Source organism: Pinus tabuliformis, chromosome X (genome assembly GCF_031772625.1).
Source record: "Pinus tabuliformis cultivar Carrire ecotype Pingquan chromosome X, CPIR1, whole genome shotgun sequence".
NCBI lineage: Eukaryota > Viridiplantae > Streptophyta > Pinopsida > Pinales > Pinaceae > Pinus > Pinus tabuliformis.
In genome coordinates this window covers 1,623,894,038-1,623,921,017 of record NC_142308.1, presented here as the reverse complement: position 1 = coordinate 1,623,921,017, position 26,980 = coordinate 1,623,894,038, and the positions used below count along the sequence as shown (strand labels likewise).

General features: G+C 40.6%; 1 protein-coding gene across 3 annotated transcripts in view; it reads left to right on the top strand.

Annotated features, from left to right (window-relative positions):
- The window catches only part of LOC149146258 (Tetratricopeptide repeat (TPR)-like superfamily protein), a 381,927-nt gene extending 356,016 nt beyond the window's left edge, over positions 1-25,911 (top strand). For all 3 annotated transcript variants that reach the window (XM_089453142.1, XM_089453143.1, XM_089453144.1), the window contains 2 exons: positions 24,850-24,969; positions 25,149-25,911. In XM_089453142.1, the coding sequence (XP_089309268.1) occupies positions 24,850-24,969; positions 25,149-25,547 (519 nt within the window). In that variant the 3' untranslated portion in view covers positions 25,548-25,911. The remainder of the gene's footprint in view (positions 1-24,849; positions 24,970-25,148) is intronic.
- Positions 25,912-26,980: the final 1,069 nt, after the last annotated feature.

The window sequence follows — 26,980 nt, the reverse complement described above, 5'->3', positions numbered from 1 at the left end:
CTAGACCAAGACCAATATCCTTCTATGTCCAAGTCCGACCTCCTTGAAGATGTGCTTCCTTTGTCCAAGTCAAACCCAGTCAAATCTCTTCTAGCAACACAACTTCAACCCCCAGTTTTAGAATTTTGGCCTCCACTACAAGTGTGAAATTTCGGCTCCTCAGCAACTTTTGCTGCTTCCACACGTGTGAGCGAAATTAACCTTCCAAGGCTTCCCAACAACTTCACTTGCCTTGCTTCCTTGTCTAGTGCTAATAGGTCACCTATTAGGTCCTTCCAACAACTTTGATCCTCTCCTAGTGGATAGAGAATTTCGACCCTGAAGCAACAAACCCTAGTTTCGCCTTCTTCACACATGTGAGAGAGAATGAGCCCAGAAACAATCTTTCTTTGCCCTCTCCCTTCTTCGCTAGCCTTCTTATCTTCCTCCTTCACTTGAATGAGTGAGTGAGGAATGTGTCCCATGGAGGTCAAGTTCCCTCCTTTATAGGCTTCTCAAGGTGGACGTGGCTCCTCAAAATAGCTAACTTCCCAACTGCGAAGTCGACTTGGTCTTGAAGGGTATTTTGACACTTTCAATGACAAAAATAATTTTCTTTACAAGTTACAGTATGCTCGATGGGGTCTTCAACTTATGACAATGACTCTTTTGACTTCTTGACTTAGGACAAACCCTAGAAGCACTCAATGGGTGATTGACCTCTAAAATAAAATACCTTGAGCATGAAATCGATGCTCCAAAAACAATAATAATAGTTTTCTTTCATTTTACAATATATAAGAATAAAAAGTACGTTTCATATTTATGAAGACCGAACCTAGTAACACATTTTTCAACACTCCCTCTTAACTAGGGAGGTATTCATAAATGGTACATGGACATTTTCAATCTGAAGAGATCTCATAAAAAGAGTCGGATTGGTAACCCATCTATTTAGCATCATACCAACCATGCATTGTCATTATAGCAAGGCCTTGACTAACAACTCTATCTCTCCACAAGATCAGAGAACAATGCTAGCAAGACTAATGATTTATAGACACCATCATCATTGTCTCTCTCGGAACATACCCCACCCGGGTTCTCTCAGAGTATGTTCTGTGAGGACTATTCTTATCTTGGATAGTCAGTCCTCAAAGAATATTGGTCCTCTACAACTACTCTTATCTTGGATTCCCTACCACATCCTCAAAGATTATTGGATACCAAATGCTTACCCAATCCTACATTATTTCTTCCCAAGTGAAGACAAGAATGATGTGCCTATCTCTCCCTCTCAATCAGGGATGATATATCTACCAAACCAAGTTTGTCTCTCAAATACACAAGCTTTTTATTAGGAAGAGATTTTGTCAAAATATCAGCTACATGTTCATCGGTGGAGATATATAGTAGTTGCAGTACACCATTTTGTACTAGCTTCTGAATGTAGTGATACTTGTTATTTATATGCTTTGTCTTTCCATGAAACATTGGGTCTTCAAATGGTCTTATACAACTGGTGTTATCACAATGTATCACTGTAGGGTCTGTTGGTCCTTCAAACAAGTTGGACAACAAATTCCTTAACCAGACAACTTCTTTGCTTACTTCACAGGCTGCAATATATTAAGCCTCAAGACTACTCAAGGCAACCATTTCTTGCTTTCTGCTCATCCATGAGACCATGGAGGATCCCAAACTAAGACATCCTCCTATAGTGCTCCTTCCATCTTGCTCACTGCCTCCCTAGTCGGAATCTGTATATCCAATCAAGTGGACATCATTCCTCCTATCATATTTTAGGCGAAGTGGATTGTTCCTTGCAGATATTGCAGTATATGCTTTGCTGCTACCCAATGATCATGCTTCGACTCAACTTGGAACTGATTGAGAACATTCACTACAAAACATATGTTTGGTCGAGTATTCACCAAGTACATTAGTGAGCCAATCAATTTCCTATCCCTGGTAGGATCCACAGGGCTTGACTCATAACTTCTTAGCCTCTTCAAGTTTGTGATCATCGGGGTTGTCATAGGTTTGCAATCCATCATGTCAAACCTCATCAACATTTCGATCACATACTTTCCTTGACCTAGATAAATCTCATTAGGTCCCTGCCAGACTTCCAGTTCCAAATAGTAGTGCATTAGCCCTCGATCCTTCATGTCAAGTTTTGCTGCTAGATGCTTCTTACATTCTTCAATTCGACCTTCCACACCTGTCAAGAGAAGATCATTTACATACAGAAGAATGATTACAGGCTTACCCTTCAAAACCTTGATATAAAGGTTTGGATCAACATAACTCTTTGTAAAGCCAATCTTTGTAGGTATGCATCCATCCTAGTATACCATACCCTTGGTGCTTGCTTAAGGCCATATAATGCCTTCCTCAACCTGCAAACATATGCCTCTCTATCTTTGACTTCAAATCCCAAGGGTTGCTCAATATAGACTTCCTCATCAATTGTGCCATTCAAGAATGCAGTCTTGACATCCATTTGATGAATATTCCATCCTATCGATGCTGCCAAAGAGACTAGTGATCATATAGTTGTATACCTTGCCATTGAAGCAAATGTCTCTTCATAATCTATGCCTTCTTGTTGAGAGAAGCCCCTAGCCACAAATCTTGCCTTATGCTTGTCAATACTTCCATTTGCGGCATGTTTAATCTTGTAAAGCCACAGACTTGTCTTCAAGCCTAGATACGATCTTCCAAACTCCATTCTTCATTATTGATTGATATTCTTCATTCATGGCATCCTTCCATTCTTGGTGATTGACAACTTCAAAAGTGGATGGCTCTGCTTCTATTAGTTTCGTCATGTAGGCTACATACCTAGAATACCTTTTAGGCTTCTTGTTTTCTCTGAATGTGCCCTGGATAGCTCCATGACCTTCTGCATCTGAAAGAGTAGATTTCAATAAATTAGGTCTCTTTCTAGTCACAGGGATGACCACAAGTTGTATAGGTTCACTGGGACCTTCATCTTCCTTATTTGATTCTTCTTGCTCCCTAGTAACTTCCTCTTCAAATATTGGAATTTCTTCATCAATAGAGTCCTTAGGGAGATCTTTTGATTTCTTGAATGCGATACTTTCATCGAATATCACATCTCGACTGACTTCTATTCGGTGTCCTTCTTTTATGTAGATCTTATAGGCCTTAGAAGAATTATTGTAGCCAACAAATGTTCCCTTCATGCTTGATGGATCCAACTTCTTTCTTTTGTCCTTCGGTATATGAAGATAGACAAGACAACCAAAAATTCAGAGATGATCCATGCTTGGCTTCTTCCCAGTGAATGCTTCTTTAGGAGTTATGTTATCCAGTGATCTGTGGGGACTTCAATTTTGTATGTATATAGTTGTCTTTGTAGCTTCACTCCACATAAACTTTGGCAAATCTTGATCATGTAGCATAGCTTTTACACTTTTTTCAATGGACTGATTCTTTCATTTTGCAATTCCATTTTATTTGGGATTATATGGGACTATTAGCGCTCTCTTAATCCCAAACTCTTTACAAAAGGCTATAATTTCCTTGGATGTGTATTCTCGTCCATGATCAGACTTTAATATCTTGATTCTCCTTTCTGTAAGGTTCTCTACTTTAGCGTTGAATTCTTGAAATTTGATAAGTACTTCATCCTTGGCTTTCATCAAGTAAACCCAAGTTTTCCTTGAGTGGTCATCTATGAATGTGACATAATATAGATGACGTTAAAGTGATTTTGGAGTCAGAGGACCTATTACCCACCACTTCTAGGTAGTGTATATAGGAGAAATTTTTTCTCCTAGATGGTCTTGAGCCGGCATCCAACAACCCGTTGCAGCGACCAGATAGCTCGACGTGCCATTATATCTGCCACTTGAGCCACCCATGTGGTCCCTTGCCCACTTGTTATGATTGTATGTTTGAAGGTGGGCCTCCCGACCCGAAAGGTATGGCTTTTCATTAGTATAATTAAGTAATTTTCCTTACTTGTCATGAGCACTTTTGGGCATGGATTGGTGGGGTGATTGAGTGGAAAGAGTGGACTAGGTCTGTACTCTTGTCTCCATTGCTTGTTTTCATGGTTAGCCTTGTATCCTAGTCCTGTGGGATCTCCTTTACTGGCCACTAGCTTTAGGGTTGGCACTACATGGGAAATCCCAATTTTGGTTGCATTGTCCCTCTTCCTGACACCATACATCACTCCCTTCCACTCATTTTAGCCCCATTCATCTCTTTTCCCATCCAGGTCCACATGTGTCCAGTATGTCCACATAGGGTTAACCTTCCCACTCCCCTTGTCCACACCTTGGGTCAGGTCTAAAACGATGCCCAAAGGTTGATGTAGCTAAAAAGAAAAGAAAAAGCATAATTTGGTCGCTCCCAATAGGAAATGTACCACAAAATGCAAAAGATGGTTGGGACATACAAATTTAGTACATGGGCAAAAACCAAACATGAGCTCTACCCCTTACCCATGGCCATCACCCTGGTTCCTATGGGCCCTTGATGAGCCCCTTCATCATTAAGGAACCGATGATTGTCCCAACCCCTGGTGGGCAATGAATTGCTCCACCTTAAGGGGGTATCCATTGCTATATACCACACGACATGCTCTCATCCCCTGGAGCCCTGAGCAGTTATAAAGAAAAATCAATCAAAGGAAAAAGGCATATGAAGAAGGGTGGAAAAACAAAGGTCGAGGTAACTCATGTACCACGATTTTCTCCCTCCTACACGCGTATACCCAGGTGTGGGCTTCCCCTATTATAGCTACCCTTGTACCATGACATGTGGTCTGGATGATTCCCCTAATCCCCACTTTGTTCCATCACTTTGTTATTTGCCACCTACCACTTGAGGGATGTACCTTGGACATGTCATCCCCTTTAAAGGATGAAACCACCTATTAGGGTCCTTGGTTAACCCCCTTATTGAGCTTGGAGACACTTGTACATGCCAAATGCTGCTATGGAAGGGCATGCCACCATGAAGTGCCCTATTGATTCCATGGCTTGTAAGCTCTTTTACTTGATTATTCTAGTGATTTGTTGTATTGGAGGGCAAGGGGACACATTGGATCTTATGCAGTATTGAAAGTGGGTTTCCTTTTGGGGTTTGGTCTCCCTATACGGGGTCCTAACTCTCCAGAGGGCCACATTGGCACTTGTAGTGTGAGCGTTGAAAGCCATGGGCCTCCACCATAGCAGAGAATACTTCATGGATCTGCAACACCACTCATTGATTGCTTGTGTGCCACCTTTTGGATGATGATGATGCACCTGGTTCACCAAGCCCAACTGGCTCAACACTTGCACCATACACTTGGAAGATGTTCCAAGGTCCAGAGGATGTCTCCCACTGCAGAGGGAGGGCTTGTATCGTAATCGTGGCCTTTATAGATGGTCTACAGGCATTTTCGATCCACTTGGAGACCCATGAGGATGTCCTTGTGCCCCGACACCCACTTGGGAGCACTATAGGTTTTTACTTGGGAAACAAAGGGCCAACCCCTTGTCCATTGTGTTTGGAGTCCATCTTGACATCATGGGACCCCTTGGACTTCTCAATGGCTCGACGACTCATTATGTTGATCATTTTTCCCTCTTGAGAGGCTTATCTTTATGTTATTGAGCTATTTGGTGGGCTTGTCACCAAAAGTATTGTTATTATGCACATTATTTTATTTTAGGGGCTTAATTAGGCCAAATTAGCTAAATCGAATTCATTAGTGATGGTATAAATACAAGTGAGGTGATTCATTTTCATCATCATCACTTGGATTGGATCATTAGCTCTTGTGAGATTTTCGCTATTCCTTTTGGAGGACAAGTTTGGATGTTATGGATGAATTTTGATGTTTGGATCTATTTCTCTTGTCTTGGAGCTTCATTATTAGCATAATATGATGATTGGATATACTCTTTTGCACATGTAAGTACTCTTTTCATGTTTATTCTTGTTATTTACTTTGTCAAATGTATGTTGTTGGAATTTTCGCTATACAAGTCTGAAATTTACTTCTTTCTTATGTGAAATTGTGGGAATTTTGATCCTTTATAGCGTTGCGTCGTTGCATGGGCCATGTGTGAATGAGTGAATGTTTCTAGAGATTATTTTAAAATACATCTTGATAAGTCATCAATTACTGCATATCGAAGTATAAAGATCTCAAGTAGCTGCTGTCATGCCCTAATGCCATTCGAAGTTGCTTAAAGACCTCCTTGATTGGGTAAACCTCTTCCAAACCATCAATTCTCTTAACTCCATCTCTCCCAAATGAGAAGGTACTGATTCTTCCATAGGTGATCACCTTAAAAAACATATTTATCACACCTCTCCTTCTCTTTCTAGGCTTAGCCTCCATAGGTCGCCTAGGGCATCATTTATCTCACATTCTAGCCATCAAAAGGCTTTGATCTCTTGCCCACAACTGTGTTGTTGTGTTTTCTAGAGGCCCTCCAAATTTCACAACATTCCAATGATGGGATCTTGAGATATTTCAAGCCCTAGCTCGAAGATCGATTCTTGCCCTTGGTTTCCCATTGGCTAGTGACCTCACTAAGATCATATCATTCAATCATCAAAAGAATATTATTTCTTTGATCCTCTTCCCTTCCCAAATTAGGTCAAGTACATCCTTAGTTGATCAACTCAAAATCCTTGACCTAACTTTGGGTCCACTTAGCCCTTTGTGGTCTTGCAACTTGTTGATTCCAATTTCATAGATATCACTTAGAAGCCAAACATTCATAGAGCCTCTTGAGTCTAGGGGCTTCCTTGATAAGACATATTCTCAAACCCTAACCTCAAAAACTCTCTTAACCCTTCCTAAAGAGCTTATCACCTTGCTTCCTGAGCAAGCAAATCATACAATTAAGTCTCTCTTGGGAATAGGCCTTAGGAATCACTCCTTATCCTCTCATTGACCTACTCATCTAGTGATTCCCTTTATATCGGGTCTCCTCCCATCAGTGAAAGTCCGTAAAGAGCAAGGAGCCTTAGCTGAGGTGACAGTGGGCTATCGCTCTATTGTTTCCGTTGACCTAGTAGTTTCCGTTTAGGATCCCCTCCTAGGACCCCTACTAGTTTAAGTGGTAACATGACCACATACATCAAAATGAATAAGATCTAAGATTTCTTTTGACCTTGAAGCACTGCTTCCAAATGGTCTCTTGGTGTTCTTACCCAATGCACATCCCTTGCATACTCCTTCATAATCTTCTTTTAGTTCGGGGATACCATTTACAATTGTATTTAGAGAAGGTAGAATTTTTTAGAGAAGATGACCAAATCTTCTATGCCAAAGTTCACATGGGCTAACTTCAATGTGAACCAAAGCTTGAGCGAGGGGAGTTATTAATCTGTAAAGTCTTCCTTCACGAATCCCAATCATCCTTACATCTTCTATGCTTGAGTTTTTATCCCATACCATGACCTTTCCATCTATGAAAGCAACTCTATCACCTTTATCTTCTAGACTTGAAATGGAAAGTAAATTCTTATGCAAATTTGGAACAAATAGGATGTTGTTGAGATGAATATTTCTTCCATCTCCAATTTTAGCGAGGTTGATCGAATTCCTCTCACAAGGTAGCTCTTATTATCACCAAGTTCTACAGAGTAAGAGGACTTCCCTTTTGACAATGTTTTTAGTTGCTTGTGATGACTGGTCATATGTCTTGATGCTCCATTCTCGATCATCCAAATGCTCTCATTTTGAAATGTGGCAGTGAGTGCTGAGAAGAGTCCTTCGTCGTAGTTGTCTTGGTCACTTCATTCTTTGGAGTAAATAGGAGATCCCATACTTCTTTGATGCCCTTCTTGAGATGACTTGCTACCTTTGAACACTTATTTGGAAACTTCGTCAATGTAGTAGAGATCTTCATAATGTCCTTTGCTAACCTTAGCTCTAATACCATGTTGAGAAATCTATAGGGTGGTAGTTAGATTAATTTATCTTTTCTATTTAACTGTTTGTGATGTCTTTTTATTTTTCTTATTTACTTATTATTATTTTTGTTTTTATCATTAAACAGGTACCAAAACAAGAAGAATAATAGTACACAAGAACACATGGTATAGTGTTAAAATGGGCAACTAGGACCAAACTCCACATGGGTCATATTATTTATGACAACTGATATTTTTCTTGGATTCCTCTCTCCGAGAGGTGTAGGATTGATCTAGAGATCATCCGATTCTGACATGTAAATATGAAGTTATGAATTTATTTTGATTATGGTCAAATTGTCAAGGTCGACCAACAAACTTATGTAGGCTCAGAAGCCCAATAGTCACGTTTATTCATCCTCAATGTTGCATATAAATAGAAGGTGACTTAGCCTCATTTGGACACACTCATCTTCACACTTCTCTCTCTTTCTCCTCATTGATTGGGTACGGATTTCTGGGCCTTTCTCTCTCCACACGTCTGAAATTTCAGGAGAGCGAAATTTTAGCAGGCCAAAATTTCAAGAGACTGAATTTCTGGACAGTTTGACCAAGCATTGACCATCATGAGTTGACCTCCTTTGACTGCATTTTTGTGAGGGATATCTCTGTTTGGGCAGGCCTCATTTCTAGGCACAAAAATCAAGGCTAAATGTTGACTGTTGACCAGCATTGATTGCAGCTAGGGCTGACTGCAAGTGCGTTGTTTGACAAGACTTTGACTGGGTTGAATTTCCCTGTTTTGAGGGTTGTTTTATCTTGTTGTTTGGAGGCTGAAGTTGACTGATTTGTTGAGGGTCAAATCTGCCCTGTTGACCAGCGTTGACTTTTTTGGTTAGGGCTCTTTTGCTGCTGTTATAAATTATCATATTTGTAAATTGTGTTATCTCTCTCTGCTGAACTATTGAAGACTAAAAGAAGATTTGATCATGGGTTTTCTCACATTGGGGTTTGTCCCTAGCTAGTGCCACATCTTGTGTCCTGTTGTCTTAGCTTGTCTTCTGCTGTTTATGTTTATGTTCTATCTGCATTTTACTATCATGTTGATGTGATTGCTAATCTGAATATTGATACTAGGCTAATAAAGAAATTGAAGTAAAACTTCTCTAAAGCATAGAACATACCATTGTTGCCTAAAATTAACATGTTATCGGAGCTGAGGTGAAGACAAAGCCCAAGCAAGAGTGAGAGCAATCACCAAAGACAGTTGGACAAGGACAAAAGGTTCAATGGGTTCCTCATCTTACTTTCCAGCTGAAGACAAGCTCCATGATAAATCTGACTATCATGGATGGAAGATGTCTCTTGATTTGACCTTGGAAGAAAAAGAAGTGATGGACTATGTGCAGGGTAAAATCCCTAAACCTCCTTTAAATGCACCAGCTGCTACGAAGACCAAGTACAATAGGGCTGAAGTCAAAGCAAAGAAGATTATCAGGGATTCCATTGACAAGCATCTGGTGGTCTACATCTCCAAATTGAATACTTCCAAGGAGATCTACAACAGGTTGGTCAGCATGTTCACGGTTAGTAATGCTAATCAAATTCTATTTCTCAAGAATAAGTTGGAGGATATTAAGAAGGGCAAGGACGAGGATATTCAATCCCGTTTCTTGTGGATTACTAAGATCAAGAATGATCTACTCTCAATTGGAGAAGTCATTCCTAATAGGGAACTTACTCTCACCACCCTTGGAGGACTCCCACCTGAGTGGTATGTATTTAGAACCACCATCCTCAACAATGATCGAATTCCAGGGTTTGAAGAATTGATGTCGAGATGTATTCAAGAAGAAACAGAAATGGTGGAGCAAGAAATGTCTTCTAATAGAAGCAAGCCCGCTGCATTCTCCGCTCATGCCAAAAGGAGGAACAATGTAGGGTCTCAAGGTCATTTCCATGGAAAGCCTAGATCTAAGGGAGGAAGGAAGGGCAAGTGCTTTGTTTGCAATAAGTTTGGTCACTATGCAAGGGAGTGTCCAAATGGAAGGTTCACATCGCATGATGATGATCACAATCATTCCAAGGGCAACTTCAACAACAATGATCAAAGGAATGGTAGGGCCAATGGCAAAGGAAAAAGGAATGCGGGACATCAAGGAAATGGTCAACCCTCCAAGAAATCAAGGAACTCCAGGTATGAAGAATCAAATGTTGTTAACAATAAGCAAAAATAGTACTATCTTATATCGGCCCTCTCCACTGCCTCTCCTCCGAACACTTTGGGAAATTGGTTGATTGATAGTGGTGCCTCAAGTCACTTCACCAGATACAAGGAAGCCCTCTCTAATCTAATAGAAAAGGAAACAAACTTGGAGATCATCCTTGGAGACGATGCCACCTATCTCGTGAAAGGAGTAGGGAATGTTACCCTTCAATTGAATCAAGGTAACACTATTCATTTGTAGGAAGTACTATATGTACCTAATCTCAAGAAGAATTTGGTGTCCATTTCAACCATGGAGGACAAAGGATTCAAGGTGGCATTCATCAATGGAAAGGTACGTGTTTGGAAAAGAAATTTTAAAGATGCTAATACTCCTGGGTTCAGGTTTGACACTTTGTATCAAGTTGGAGGAAGTCCATTGGGAGCCATGTCTTGCTACACATCTCTACAATCTGAACTATGGCACTGGAGGTTTACCCATCTTCATTATAAGGCCCTATCCGATGTAAGACATATGGTGACAAGTATGCCCGAGTTTAAAGTAGAGTATGAAGGTGTATGTCTGGGATATGCCGATGGAAAACTTACAAGGGGACAATTCCCCTCAAGTAATAGCAAGACCACAGATATATTGCAATTGATCCACTCCGACATATCTGGTATGATGCTCGTAAACTCTTTGGGAGGACATTTATATTACCACACCTTTACGGATGATTATTCTCGCAAGACTTGGGAAGAAGAAGGATGAAGTGTTCCCCTGGTTACAACACTTCAAAGCCTTCATCGAAAACCAATCCGAGAAGAAAATCAAAATATTGAGGACTGATAATGGGACCGAGTACGAATCCAATGAATTCCAAGACTATTGTAGAGAAGATGGCATTAAGAGGGAGACTACAATGCCATACACTCCTGAGCAGAATGGTGTGGCCGAAAGGAAGAATCGCTCTATTGTAGAAGCAGTTCGTGCCATGCTTCATGATCAAGGCCTTCCGAAGTTCCTATGGGCTGAATTCACTCGTAAGAAACCCGATGTCTCTCATTTTAGAATTTTTGGAAGCACATGTATATTTTCATGTGCTGAAAGAGAAAAGAAGCAAATTGGGTGCATTTGGAAAGAAAGGAATCTTTGTGGGCTATACTGAAAATTCTGATGGATATAGAATTTATGTGGCTGGTCAAAAGGAAGTTGAGATAAGCCATGATGTCACCTTCGACGAAGATATGGCCCTCAAGAATATCAACAACCTTCCTATCCTAAGGAAGGACAAAGAAGTTGACACCTTAAATCAGTGTGCAAAAGAAGACGAAACGATGCTTGATGTTAATGAACCTGTGGATCCTGTTGATCCTCCTCCTCATGAGCCCCCCTCCTCCAAAGGGAGACCCTCATGGCTTAGGGAGACTCTCGAAGATGCCAAGAGACACATTGCACCAAGGGGGACTTTCCGTGAAAGCAAGAAGCCGAATAGGTATCAAAGATACTTGACCATCATGAGCACTATCATTCAAAATGAGCCTTCATCATTCAAAGAAGCCATGAAGCAACAAGTATCGAAGGATGCTATGAATGAAGAATCTGAATCAATTATGAAGAATGATCTCTGGGATGTGGTCCCTAGACCCCAGGACAAATCGATTGTCACCTCTAAGTGGCTCTACAAAATCAAGCATGGAGCTGATGGAAGCGCAGAAAAGTTCAAGGCTCGCTTTATTGCTCGAAGCTTCTCTCAAAAGGAAGGTGTAGATTACGATGAGATATTTGCACATGTTGCTCGATACACCACCATCCGCTCGATCATAGCCCTTGCTGCCTCGCAAGGATGGAACCTACATCAAATTGATGTCAAGACTGTGTTCTTGTATGGTTCAATCAAAGTGGAATTCTATGTGGAACAACCCGAGGGGTTTGAAGTACATGATCGGGAATCTCATGTATGCAGGTTGAAGAAAGCTCTTTATGGATTGAAGCAAGCACCCCAGGCTTGGTATGAGAGGATCGATAGTTATCTAATGAAGTTGGGATTCACTAGAAGTGAAGTCGATCTGAACCTTTACTTTAAGGTTAAAAATGATAAACCTCTCATTTTGGTACTTTATGTGGATGACCTCTTTCTGATAGGTGCAGACCCTCTCATTCACAAATGTAAGAGGGAGTTGGCTTCTGAATTTGAGATGAAGGACCTAGGACCAATGCACTATTTCCTAGGGTTGGAGGTCTGGCAAAAGGCAGGTGAAATTTTCCTCTCTCAAGGAAAATATGTTGTGAAGATATTGGAAAGATTTGGGATGGTGGACTGCAACCCTGTGACTACCTCGATGGAACTTAACTTTAAGAAGTTATGTGGTAGTGCTGCTAGACCTGAATTGGGAAATGCTTCTGAGTATCGTCAACTCATAGGAGCACTGATGTTCTTGGTGAACTCCCGTCCAGACATATGTTTTGCAGTTAACACATTGAGCCAATACATGGTTGAGCCTCATCATATACATTGAGTTGCTGCAAAGAATCTTCTAAGATATCTTCAGGGCACAATCACTCATGGACTGAGATACACTGTCAGAAATATGAGGCTGCATGGTTATTCTGATGTTGATTGGGCTGGCAGTGTGGTGGATCGCAAGAGCACTTCTGGATACTGTTTTTCTTTAGGTTCTGCTTCAATATCCTGGATGAGAAGGAAGCAGAAATCAGTTGACTTGAGCACCGCCGAGGCCGAATACATAGCGCTAGTATGGCCTCCTTTGAAGTTGTCTGGTTGAGGAAGCTCTTTAGTGAGATGTTTGGACATGTGCTGGATACCACCATGATCTTCTGCGACAACCAGAGTGGGATCCGATTATCAAAGAATCTTGTGTTTCATGATCGATCCAAGCATATAGATATCAGGTACCACTTTATTAGGGATATGGTACAACGAGGAGCAATAAGGCTCCATCACATTGGGACTGATGAGCAGGTGAGCAACCATAGGGTGAGTGGTTCAGCCTTCCCCTAGTGGTTTGTTGCGTACAGGGTGAGTGGCTCATCCTTCCCCTGTGATACCACTTGGCAACATGTAGGCAGGACAAGTGGTTCATCCTTCTCCTGTTGAGACATCCTACCCATGCAGTCTGGGACTCATGGGAAGTACCTCTCATCTGGCCAATGAGTAGGGAAATGAGAATAGAGACAATAGTACTACCGATGGATGCATCATGTACTACCATACTCCCTATGCTAGGATGACCGATATTGATCTAGGATCAATCGGGACTGACTTCGGGTCAGTAAGAGTGGTATGAGACATTCTCTTTTGATTGGGACTGACTTCAGGTCAGTAAGAGTGGTATGAGATATTCTCTTTTGATCGGGACTGACTGTGGGTCAGTAGAGAATAGTATGATACATTCTCGATCACTTATTCTTCTTTATAGTTTAGCAGAGCAGAGTAGAGCAGTGCATTGATGGCAAAGATAGTACAGATTGGCATATGGATTAGCAGATGGAGTTCTCCCTAGTTGAGAGGGAGTGTTAAAATTGGCAACTAGGGCCAAACTCCACATGGGTCATCTTATGTATCACAACTGATATTTTTCTTTGATTCCTCTCTCCGAGAAGTGTAGGATTGATCTAGAGATCATCCGATTCTGATATGATAAAATGAAGTTATGAATTTATTGATTATGGTCAAATTGTCAAGGTTAGTCACATCTATTCATCCTCAACGTTGCATATAAATAGAGGGTGACTTAGCCTCATTTGGACACACTCATCGTCGCACTTCTCTCTCTCTCTCCTCATTGATTGGGTATGGATTTCTGGGCCTCTCTCTCCACATGTATGAAATTGCAGGAGAGCGAAATATCAGGAGGCCAAAATTTCATGGGAACGAAATTTCAGGGGGTCAAAATTTCAAGAGATCGAATTTCTGGACAGTTTGACCAACATGCGTTGACCTCCTTTGATTGCGTTTTTGTGAGGGCTATCTCTGTTAGGGCAGGCTGCATTTCTGGGCACAGAAATCAAGGCTAAATGTTCACTATTGACTAGCATTAACTGCAGCTAGGGTTGACTGCAGGTGGGTTGTTTGACCAGACTTTGACTGGGCTGAATTTCACTGTTTTGAGAGCTGTTTTATCTTTATGTTTGGAGGCCAAAGTTGACCGATTTGTTGAGGGTCAAATCTGCCCTGTTGACCAGTGTTGACTTTTCTGGTTAGGGCTCTTTTGCTGCTATTATAAATTATCAGATTTGTAAATTGTACTATCTCCCTCTGCTAAACTATTGCTAAAAGAAGATTTGATTAAGGGTTTCCCCACATTGGGGTTTGTCCCTGGTTGGTGCCACATCTTGTGTCCTCTTGTCTTGGCTTGTCTTCTACTGTTTATGTTTATGTTCTATCTAAATTTTAGTATCATGTTGATGTGTTTGCTAATCTGAATATTGAACTGGGCTAATAAAGAAATTGAAGTAAAATTTCTCTAAATCATAGAACATACCATTGTTGCCTAAAATTAACATATAGGCTACAAGCCAGTGCCAAAGCCTCTCCACTTGAGAGGAAAGCCCGCAAATGTCTTCTCTTATAAATTCTTCAATTGATGAATTCCAAGACCTATAGACCAAGACCAATACCCTTCCAAGACCAAGTTCGACTTCCTTGAAGATGTGCTTCCTTTGTTCAAGTCAAACCTAGTCAAATTTCTTCCAGTGACACAACTTCAACCCCCAACTTTAGAATTTTGGCCTCTACTGCGAGTCTGAAATTTCGGCCCCCAAATAGTTGCTACGACTTCCACACGTGTGAGCGAAATTAGCCTTCCAAGGCTTCCCAACAACTTCGCTTGCCTTGCTTCCCTTTCTATGGCTGGTAGGTGACCTATTAGGTCCTTCTTCCAGCAACTTTGATCCTCTCCCAGTAGATAGAGAATTTCAACCTTAAAGCAACAAACCCTAGCTTCTCCTTCTTCGCACATGTGAGAGAGAACGAAACCAGAAACAATCTTTCTTTGTCCTCTTCCTTCTTTGCTAACCTTCTTGTCTTCCTCCTTCACTTGAATGAGTGAGTGATGAATGTGTCCCAAGGAGTTCGAGTTGCCCTAGGCTTCTCAAGGTGGGCATGGCTCCTCAATATAGGTTGACTTCCTAGCTGCGAGGCCGACTTGGTCTTGAAGGGTTTTTTGACACTTTTAATGACAAAAATAAATTTCTTTACAAGTTACAATGTGCCCGATGGGGTTTTCAACTTACGACAATGACTCTTTTGACTTCTTAACCTAGGACAAACCTTAGAAGCACTCAATGGGTGCTAGACCTCTAAAATAAAAGACCTTGAGGATAAAACCCATGCTTTGAAAACAATAATAATAATTTTCTTTCATTTTACAATATGCAAGAATCAAAAGTACATTTCATATTTATGAAGATCGAACCTAGTTACACATTTTTCAAAAGGACAAGTGCTATCTCTTGAGGAAAATCAATTTTGTGTACTGAAGTCAAAATGCATGTTTGGTAAGGAAGAGATAGAATACCTTGGTCTTATTATATCAAAAAGTGTTGATGTAGACCCAAACAAAATCAAGGTAATCACAGAGTGGTCCAAGCCCAAAAGCATATCTAAATTTAGAGGATTTTTAGGCTTAAAAATATATTATAGAATATCAATTTCATCAGTATAATAATGTTCCGTCTGCTGGAAATGGGGCTGTAAGTGTAGCTTTAGATGTTTAAAAAAACATTCCCATGATCTGATAATCACCCTATGAGTGACCTCAGTTGAAGATTTATTAAACAAAAGGTATTACAGACTCGTGTTAGTGTGTGTGTTCTGTGTTATTGAAACAACGGATCGATCAGATTGCCAATACACAGAAAATAAGTGGAAAGACAGCAGAGAAATACAGTAAGCAACACAAAGACACAAACAATTTTCAATAAGGAGTTCACCCTATTCTCCAAGCCTACGTCTTTAGTCCAGCTTCAGTGGTGGCCTTGTTTTATTGTGTCTTACAGCAGAGAAATTACAATATAGGGACTCAATATGAGTTCTCCCGAAGCAGATTTTGCTTGGCAGGGTGGTTCTTGGATTCCCCAAGCCACTCAGAGTTCACAGACTCTTTTTCTTCCTACTAGCTCTGTGACCCTTGGTCTACAATGGAAAGAACCAAATGTGATACTCAATCCGGACAGATTCCTCTATGGGAAGGCTTGAATCTTCAAGATCTCTGGTGCTCGATGCTGCTTGTGGTCAGCTCGACCCTCTGTCTCCTCTGCTTGGCTTTACTGCTCTCTGTGTTCACTGTCTCTCTTAGTTGCTTGGACTCCTCTCAGTTCGGGTTTCCAATTAACTCTTCTCCTCTCTCTGTATCTTACCACTTGATCTCTGTTTCGACTGTCTCTGTTCATGGCTTTAGTCATTCGAGCCCTATGCCTGTTCGGGTCCTCTCCCGCCTACAACGATTCGCCTTTTGCAGCTGCGCTTGGAATTCCTTGTTCGGCGTCAGCACGATCACTCAAGAAGTGGCCACGTGTATCCATCTAACTAGTGCCAGTATGATTCGTTTCTTTCGTTACGTCGTGTATGCGTTCTTTCTCCACCGTGGCGGTCAAACGAACTCCAAATCTTTTTAGAACTCGGCTTAATCCCCTGTCAATTCTGCTTCCTCCATCGAGCACAATCTCAGCCGTCCGATCTGGGTTCCTCCAGATCCAATGTCATACACACGTCGAGCGCGGTTGACTTGCTCGATCGATAGTGTGCGATCAAGGGCGGTTTTTCTCTCAACTCCGCTGCCATGCATCGATCATTGAGTGGGATCGCTCTGCTCTCCTCCAAAACCTCTTACTGTTCAAGGGCACCCCGATCAATATCGCTGGTTTTCCAGAGCGCGGGTCCTGCCTTTGTCCTTTAGTGCTTTTTTGTTTCTTCGCCCGTGGTTCTCCGGCTCCCAACGTGACCGAGTGCTTAAGGCTCTTCCATTTTGGCCCTATTTTCAAGCGCTAATCGCGCATCAAAATCGCCTCCTTTTCCCAATCCGGGGCTACTTTGACCTCTTGCGCAGTCTCCATGGGCCTCGATCAGCAGTTTGACCGAGGTCCTCGTCGTTCTACGTTGGCGACCATTGCCACTGGTTCAAGGCGTTTTTGATCGCTGTTTTGGAATTTTCAAGGATTTGTTCAACTCGATACAGTCAAGGTTCTTGACAGTCTTTTGTGGATCCGATTTGGATCACGGCCTCCCTACTGAAAAAGCTTTTGGACCACCAAAAGTTGGCTTTCTTCAAGCATCGGCTAAGTGAGGAAATTGCTGTCTCACCTGCCCAATCTCAATCCACTTCGCACTGCTCGGCTTCGAACCTTTAAGCCCAATCCTGAGGTATTCCACTTGTCCACTGCGCGTCGTCCTTACCTTCCTGTCCAGCACTGTGTCTTCCTGCAATTCATTAAGATATTCAGGTAGCAGGTCGTCAACAAAAGGTAATTGGCTCTGCTCTTCAGGGTCCTCAATCATTGAAGGTTCAAACAACCTCAAGCAATCTGCGTTCACGACTGAGTAGATGTGCATGTAAGCTGGCAGATCAAGGCGAAAAGCATTTTCACCAATATTCTCAGGTATCCTGAAGGGTCCATACCTGATAGGTTTTAGCTTTTTACCTTCACCTTGCATCCTGTCCTTGCTGATATACAGCTAGACTTGGTCTCCAACTTGAAACCTATGCTCCATCCGATGCTTATCATGCCTAGCCTTGTACTTGGCATGGCTCTTTTCCAGCTGTTCCTGTACTACCTGGTGGATCTCCTGGATCTGTTCAATGAACTTAGTTGCCCTGTCCACATCACTGTGTCTATCAACCATGGTGTCTTTACCAAAGACAAAATCCAAGGGAGACCTTGGTATGAAACCAAAGTAGGTCTCAAAAGGAGATCTCTGGGTAGAAGAGTGTTTGGCTCTATTGTAAGCATGTTGCACATAACACAAGTGTTCATCCCAAAGCTTAGGGTGTTTGCTGCAATATCCTCTTAGTAATTGGATCCTTGCCCTGTTAACTACTTCTGTCTGTCCATCTGTTGGTGGATGAAAAGTTGTGCTTTTCTTTAACTTGGTGTCCATTAGTTCCCACAGACTTGACCAAAACTTCCCCACAAATCGGGTGTCTCGATCAGATACAATAGAAGTGGGTAATCCAAAATGAACCCATACATGTTCAAAGAATAATTTTGCAGTTTGTTCAGCTGTAATCTGTTTACTACAGGGTATCAAAATACACATTTTGCTGAACCTATCCACAACAACATACAGATAATCATGACCTTTCCTAGATTTGGGCAGTCCTCCAACAAAATCCATGGAAATGCTTTCCCAAGGGTGAGAAGGAACTGGCAATGGAGTGTACAAGCCTAGTTTTCTATTGCTGGGCTTGCTTTTAGCACACATAGCACATCCCTTCACATATCTAGAAACTGTTTCATTCATTTTCGGCCAATAGCAGAACCTTTGCAGCTGTGCAACTGTTTTACTTACCCCAAAGTGACCTGATATCAGAGAAGTGTGTGCTTCCCTAATTATCTTTACTCTCTCAGTTTGTGGAATGCAGAGTTTCCCACAATGATATAAGAGTCAGTCCTTCACATGATAGTCCAATTCTTCTACTCTTTTGCCTTGACTCAAAGTTGCATATACATCTTTAAAGTCCATATCTTGAGCATACTGTTCTATGTAGCTTTCATGCAGCACAGAATTATGCTTAAGTATGGTAGATGCATTTATAATGGGTCTAGATAACATATCTGCAACCTTGTTATGTATGCCCTTTTTATATCTGATGACTAAATGAAATTGTTGTAGAAAACCCATCCATCTGTAATGTCTTGACTGTTGCAACTTAGTTTGGGAGTGTAGATATTGAAGTGGCTGATGATCAGTATGTATTACTGTTTCTTTGCCCATTAAGTAATGTTTCCACTTTTTCACACTCTGAACTAATGCATACAATTCTTTATCATATGTAGGATAATTAACTACTACAGGATTAAAAGTCTCAGAATGATAACATATGGGTTTACCGTGCTGTGTCAACACTGCTCCCATGGCATAGTCACTGGCATCAGTTTGGATCTCAAATGGTCTTTGTAGATCTGGCAGTGCTAGTACAGGTGCTATACTAATTTTATCTTTCAAGGTGTCAAAGGCTTTCTGTTGTTTTCCTCCCCACTGAAGCATGTAAGGGAGTTGCAATTGAGGAAAAATTGGAAATGGACTTCCTCCAATATTATGCTGCTCCTAAGAAGCTTCGTACTTCTGAAGCAGACTTGGGTTTAGGCCAGTTTACAATGACTGCCACTTTAGAAGGATCTATTTTCAATTTACCTCCCCCTACTATGTGACCCAAATAATTTAGAGAGGTTTTGCCAAATTCACATTTGGAGAGTTTAACATAAATTTTTTCTCTTCTCAAAACATCTAATGTTTGCTTAACATGCTTTAAATGTTATTCCCACGTTTTACTAAAAATCAGAATGTCATCCAGATACACAATAACAAAATCATCAAGAAAAGGTCTGAGTACATCATTCATTAATCTCATGAAAGTAGCAGGAGCATTAGTTAGGCCAAAAGGCATAACCAACTATTCATACAATCCCTGCTTTGTTTGGAAAGCAGTCTTCCATGCATCTTGCTCTGCAACTCTGACCTGATGGTATCTGCTGTGCAAATCTAGCTTGGTGAAATAAACAGCCTCCTTCAATTGATCTAAAAGATCATCTATGTGAGGAAGAGGATAACAATTTTTTATTGTTATCTTATTTCGTGCTCAGTAGTCAATGCACATTCTCCACGAGCCATCTTTCTTTCTCACCAAAACAATTGGTGACCCACATGGTGATGTGCTAGGCTTGATGAACCCTTTCTCGAGCAACTCCTGCATCTGCTTCTTGATTTCAGCATTCTCTAAAGCAGATAACCTGTACATCCCAATGTTAGGCAAAGGAACATCTTGCTACAAAATAATATCATGTACTATACCCTTTTTGGGTGGCAGACCTTTAGGTTCTTGAAATAAGACATCATACTCTGAAACAGTCTTTTCTATCTCAGCTTGCTGATCAGCATTACAACCCTCAAATACATTGGTTTTTTCATGGGTCTTTTCCCTTACAACCATCAGTAAGCACTGTTTGCATGAATTTATCATTCTTTTCATCTGTCATGAGTTTATGAGATTATAATTATTCTTGAGCTTATGAGTTCTTACAAAGTAGTCAATTCCATCTTTAACAAGTAGTATTTGTTCTCATCTCTATAGAAAATAGCCTTTCTATCATACAAGTAAGGACTTCCTAAAACAATTCCACATATATCCAAAGGAATTACATCTAACTCAACCTCATCTACAAACGTTGACTCAAAAGAAAACTTGAGTTTGCGCTGTCTAGTCACTTGTAGTTGTGCTTTATCATTCAACCATCCTAATGGGTATGGCTTCTTATGAGGTGTAGTTGTTAATCCCAATTTCTTTACAATTGCTTCAGAAATCAAATTTACTTGTGAGCCACTATCAAACAAAGTATCAATCTTTTGGTTTTTGGAAACAACTCGAATATGGAAAAGCTCATGTCTTTTTCTCTCATGTTCTTCATCAATAACAGATTGAACAGAATTACTAGTAGATGCTTCAGAATTCTTACTTTTTATACCTGTGGCTGCAATGATTGTTTCATCTCCCGAATCTGACCCCAAATATTTCTGAATAGCTGCAGCAGTCTTCTTCTTCTTGCCCTCAGGCTTCTTAGGTCTCAGCGTTGGATGCAGAATCCAACAGTTCTCATCATCATGCCCCTCCTTTTTACAGTGAGTGCATGAAGCTTTGCATTTTTGTGCAGTGTTAGCCTTCCTTGCTTTCCACTTCTGCTTTCTTTTCTCCTTGCTCTTGCTTACAGTGGGTTGGGATAGTTGCCCAACTTCTGGATTTCCATTCTTTCCTCTGGCTTCTAGATTAGTAGCTTGTATAGATACCTCATCTATACTAGTGGGATTAAACACGAGGATGGTATGCCTCATGTAGCTGTGTAGACCACCAATGTACTTCAAAAGAGTCTCTAGTGAGTCTAATGAGATACCCAACATCATTTCTCTCTTTCTGAACTCTTGAGTATACCCTTGTACACTTTGCCCTTTCAACTGCCGAAGAGTTTTCCAACTCATCATGGCTTGTTGCATGTAGGCCAATGGATAGAACTGCTTTTTGATTGCAGCAACAAATTCACTCCAGACAGAGATGGTCTTACCATGCTTCTTCACATCAGCTTGGGTTCTGCCTTCCCACCAAACTAAGGCAGTGCCTCCTAGGCGTAGGCTTGCCAGCTGAATCTTACTCTTGTCTGAGTCTATATTTTGTACTCTGCAATACACATCAATTTGTCTAATCCAATTGTCCAACTTTTCAGCATTTAGCTCTCCATCATATATAGGCAAATCAAATTTAACATCTAACTTAATCAAAGATACTTTCTTATTATGCATAGGGCTATTAGGAGGTGTAGGGAAGCTTTCTTCTTTTCCCTTTCCTTTTGAGTGGTCATGGGAATGAAATTCATCTTCTTCTTTATCTTGCTTAGAGCCTGATGAATCTTCATCCTTATGCTTTCTAAAGTCCCTATACATTTCTTCTACCATAGACTTTATAGCTAGGAAACTTTCTATGAGTTGAGGGTCTGGCCCTATAGAACCTTCTTCTGACATTGTCTTCCGAGAATAGACTCTCCCAATTTCAGGATTAGTTTCCACAAACTCTCTTTCTCCTAATTTGAGCTTTGATCTAGTGAGCATTCACAGCTAAACCAACACAAGCTTGTCTAACCTTACAGCCTAGAGCTCTGATACCATTTGATCTGATAATCACCCTATGAGTGACCTCAGTTGAAGATTTATTAAACAAAAGGTATTACAGACTCATGTGCTGGTGTGTGTGTTCTGTGTTATTGAAACAACAGATCGATCAGATTGCCAATACACAGAAAATAAGTGGAAAGATAGTAGAGAAATACCGTAAGCAACACAAAGACACAAACAATTTTCAATAAGGAGTTCACCCTATTCTCCAGGGCTACGTCTCTAGTCCAGCTTCAGTGGTGGCCTTGTTTTATTGTGTCTTACAGCAGAGAAATTACAATACAGGGACTCAATATGAGTTCTCCCGAAGCAGATTTTGCTTGGCAGGGTGGTTCTTGGATTCCCCAAGCCACTCAGAGTTCACACTCTTTTTCTTCTTACCAGCGCTGTGACCCTTGGTCTATAGTGGAAAGAGCCAAATGTGATGCTCAGTCCGAACAGATTCCTCTATGGGAAGGCTTGAATCTTCAAGCTCTCTGGTGCTCGATGCTGCCTGTGGTCAGCTCGGCCCTCTGTCTCCTTTGCTTGGCTTTACTGCTCTCTGTGTTCACTATCTCTCTTAGTTGCTTGGACTCCTCTCAATTTGGGTTTCCAATTAACTTTTCTCCTCTCTCTGTCTCTTACCACTTGATCTCTATTCCGACTGTCTCTGTTCATGGCTTTAGTCATTCGAGCCCTATGCCTATTCGGTTCCTCTCCCCCCTGTGACAATTCGCCTTCTACAGCTGCGCTTGGAATTCCTTGTTCGGCGTCAGCACGATCGCTCAGGAAGTGGCCACGTGTCTCCATCTAACTGGTGCCAGCATGCTTCGTCGATTCGTTTTTTTCGTTACGTCGTGTATGCGTTCTTTCTCCACCGTAGCGGTCAAACAGACTCCAAATCTCTTTAGAACTCGGTTTAATCCCCTGTCAATTTCGCTTCCTCCATCGGGCGCAATCTCAGCGATTCGATCTGGGCTCCTCCAGATCCAACGTCATACGCACATCGAACGCGGTTGACTTTCTCGACCGATGGCGCGCGATCAATGACGGTTTTTCTCTCACCTCTGTTGCCACGCGTTGATCGTTGAGTGGGATCGCTCCGCTCTCCTCCAAAACCTCTTACCGTTCAAGGGTGCCCCGATCAATACTGCTGGTTTTCCAGAGCGCGAGTCCCGCCTTTGTCCTTTAGCGCTTTTTTGTTTCTCTGCCCGCGGTTCTCCGGCTCCCAACGTGACCGAGTGCTTAAGGCTCTTCCATTTTGGCCCTATTTGCCCAGCGATGCGCTAATCGCGCATCAAAATCGCCTCCTTTTCCCAATCCGGGGCTCCCAGGGGCTACTTTGACCTCCTGCGCAGTCTCCATGGGCCTCGGTCAATGCGCTTTGACCGAGGTCCTCGTCGTTCTACGTTGGCAGCCATTGCCACTGGTTCAAGGCATTTTTGATCGCTGTTTTGGAATTTTCAAGGATTTGTTCAACTCGATACAGTCAAGGTTCTTGACAGTCTTCTCTGGATCCGATTCGGATCATCCCACCTATATTTGTATGACTCGTTATCTATGTAATTTTAAATTTCTAATATTAGCCAGATTTATTTTCACACGGAAAAGTAATTTATCCCCAACAGTTTATTTATTTACCCAAATAGATATTGATCATCGAAAAATAAAATCACTGGTATTTTTAACTTCTAGAATTAAAAATATGCAACAGAAATAATCCAGAGAGATCAATCTCACATTGCAAAATTAATTAACCAATAATAATTCTCCATCATTTCATTATCTGGAAAATATGTGTTTTTCGACCCACAAAGATACAAGGAAAAATACAAATTTGGAACTTGCAACTTGACTCCATCAAAATGAATTTGGCCCAAGTAAATCGACCTCAAGGAAATCTGCGTCCAGATTAAATTGGCTTGAAGAACTCAACCTCCAACAACTCGATCAGAGCCCTTGAGCAACTAGATCTGTGCCCTGCCGCTGATGCGCACTGAAAAAACCCGAACACTCCAGCGACTCGGCCTCCTCCAGATAAATATAATCTCTCTCTTGGAACACGACCTTACAATCTCCTCCTACTTAGCCTCCTTGGATTCGTACCAACCCACTCACACTTCTTCTTTGCATATTGGTCCACTAAGCCACTCACACTGCAGAGAAAATCGTTCTCTCTGAATGATGACTCAATCACACAACTTGTGATCTCTATCTTGTGTCTCCACCTCCTCGATAGGCTTCCTTGTACTTCATTGGATCCAAATCTCTAACCCTAATCTCCCTTCTAGAACCATCTTGGAGATCAACATTTGAGATCATTTGTAAGTCACTTATATAATTAAATTATTTATCGTTAAAAAATCCCTCAATACACAGTAATTAGTTTACTTTAATTATTGTACTTTTCCTATGACATAAATCACTAGAAGAGGCAAATAATGTCTTCTACATGTTAAGACACCAAGCCGATGCAAAAGACCTTTCGATGCTACCACTCACCTCAACATGTAATACATTTTGATTCCGTTGATTTAATGAGAAAACTATGGTTTATGGTTCTAATTTCTTGTGTGTTTCTCATTTGATCATCATTGATGTAATATGAGTAAGTAGCCATATGATTGAATTTGTATCATCATCATATAAATATTTAGTTTCTAAATTCTAAACAAAAAAAATCTCTCTGTTTCATTTTTGTATTTGTAATTCACTAATTTGTCATATATATATATATATATATATATATATAAAATGTGTCATGTGTCTTATTTCCGGGTCGCTATGCTAATTCGTTGAGATGAAAGGATTGGATTATAAGCCATTTAATTTTAATGCCGAGTGGCAATAATTATCTTAATGATTTTGTTAGCTGTTTCTTTGTAACAGATAGCCTTGGCAAATGGTGATTTTGAAGCAGCAATTAATCTTTTCAATGAAATGAAAGATGAGAGAGTTCATTCGGATGTTCTGTCTTATAACACCATCCTTAGGCCAGCTTCTGTAAGAGTAAGTTCGTTTGCATATTGCAAATTAACTGAATCAATAAGTCAGTTAGCAATTTTTTTCTTGATGTTTATAGAAGTCCTCTGTTTCGTTTTTTATCAAATCTTTTCATTCAAAATATGAAAAGATAATCAACTTATTATAAAAAAATTGTTCTCTCAGACTGCACATGTTATTTGCAGGGACGTCTTGACATAATTGAATTACTAGTCGAGCATATGCATCGTGAAAATATTCAACCAGATCCAGAAACATGCATACATGTCTTTTATTCATATTATGACAGTGGTCTTATTGATACTGCGATGGAAGCATTGCAAGTATTAAGTGTACGCATGATATCAGAGGATGAAACTGTTCAGAGGGAGATGCAATTGAATTTTCAAGCACTTGTCCTCGATGAAGACTCACAAGTTGAGGAATCTTTTATGGAGATTTTCAACGATTCTAAAGAATATCTTGCAGCAGCACTTTTTAACATGAGATTATGTGCATTAAGTGGTATGCCAAATTTCTGGATACCAGATCAGAGTCCATGGGCCATTCAACTTCGCTTACAGTATGACCAAATAGTCAGCTAGGAAAATGCATAAGCCTGCAAAGGATTCACAGAATATTTTTGAAGCATTGGAAAGTAAAGACTGTTTTTTTAGCTTCAAATTGTTTTTCATCATTACGAAGAAAGACTTACCCACAACAACGTTTTTGCTGGGTGAATTTGCCTGCAAATCATGAATGGGCCTACATTCTCTAGCGAATCGGCCTTTAAAGGGCACAGTAGTGTATTTCTTGAAGGATATGTGATAGCAAGATAACTGAAATAGTATTTCTTTATCGGCGGTACCAGTCAGAGCTGGTTTCTATTGTGAAGGATTGCAGAGGGCGTCGTGACCAAAATCTGGGGCTGTAAATTCTTGATTCTGAAAAAGTTTGCTCTTTGCCTAATATTATTTGCGTTGATTTATTTTCTAAATGGTGATTTGTTGTATTGGTGTCCAGTTCATGAATAAGTGATTATAAGGAAAGAAACAAATAACATTTTTGCGTGAGTGATCACAGGGAAAAATACAAGTAACACTGATCTTGTCAAATGGTAAAAAAAGAAATAACATTTTGCATGAGTGACTATATGACAACACAAATAACACTGATCTTGTCAAATGGTAATGATAATAGTGACATGTAGCAGTAGTGGTTTTGGGATCAAACAAAGTATCTATTTTGATGGTTTGTATAGCAAAATATAATGTTTTATTTATTTATCTGTTTTATATAGTGAGAAAACTGATCATAATTTAGTTGTCAAACTGACAGTGGGGACACTCATTACTAGTTGATATCTATTAATGTATATTGACTCATCACAATTATTCAAGGAAAACCACACTTGTAATTACCCGTTGGTGGTCTATAAAGCGGCAGACTATTGATTTTTCAAGTGCAATAGATACAAGCACAAATTTCTGAAACACTGATAATACTTCTAATGATATAGATCTTTTAACAATTCCATTTCATTATTGAGCAATTACACTTCAGAACTGCAACTATAAAATCATAAAGACAATAGAGATCACAATGCACAAAGAGAACACAAGAGTTACCCTAGGAAAACCACTTAGGGGAAAACCCAACAACTTTTTCTTCAGAGAAATTCTTCAGTTCAACAAGCGATACATCTAATGCTGCTAGTGGACTATAAGATCACATTGATCAACAAGCTATGGTCAAACCTGGTTAAGCAACCCTTTGGTCAAGTCAAGTCAAACTTTATTTCTTGCGACTTTGGCCCTCTTTGATCTGCCCTAGGCCGAATTTCAGCGTCCAAAATATGCCCAGAAATTTGGCCTACCCAGAATATGTTGCCCAAAAACTGGGCTTGCCCAGAATATGTTGCCTAGAAACTACACATAATTCACATGTGCGAGTTCAAGAGAGATAGATGCTAGAGATGAATTCATCCTTATTGTCCTTCTTTGTCCTTCTCCTTCACTTGGATTCTCATAAATTGTCT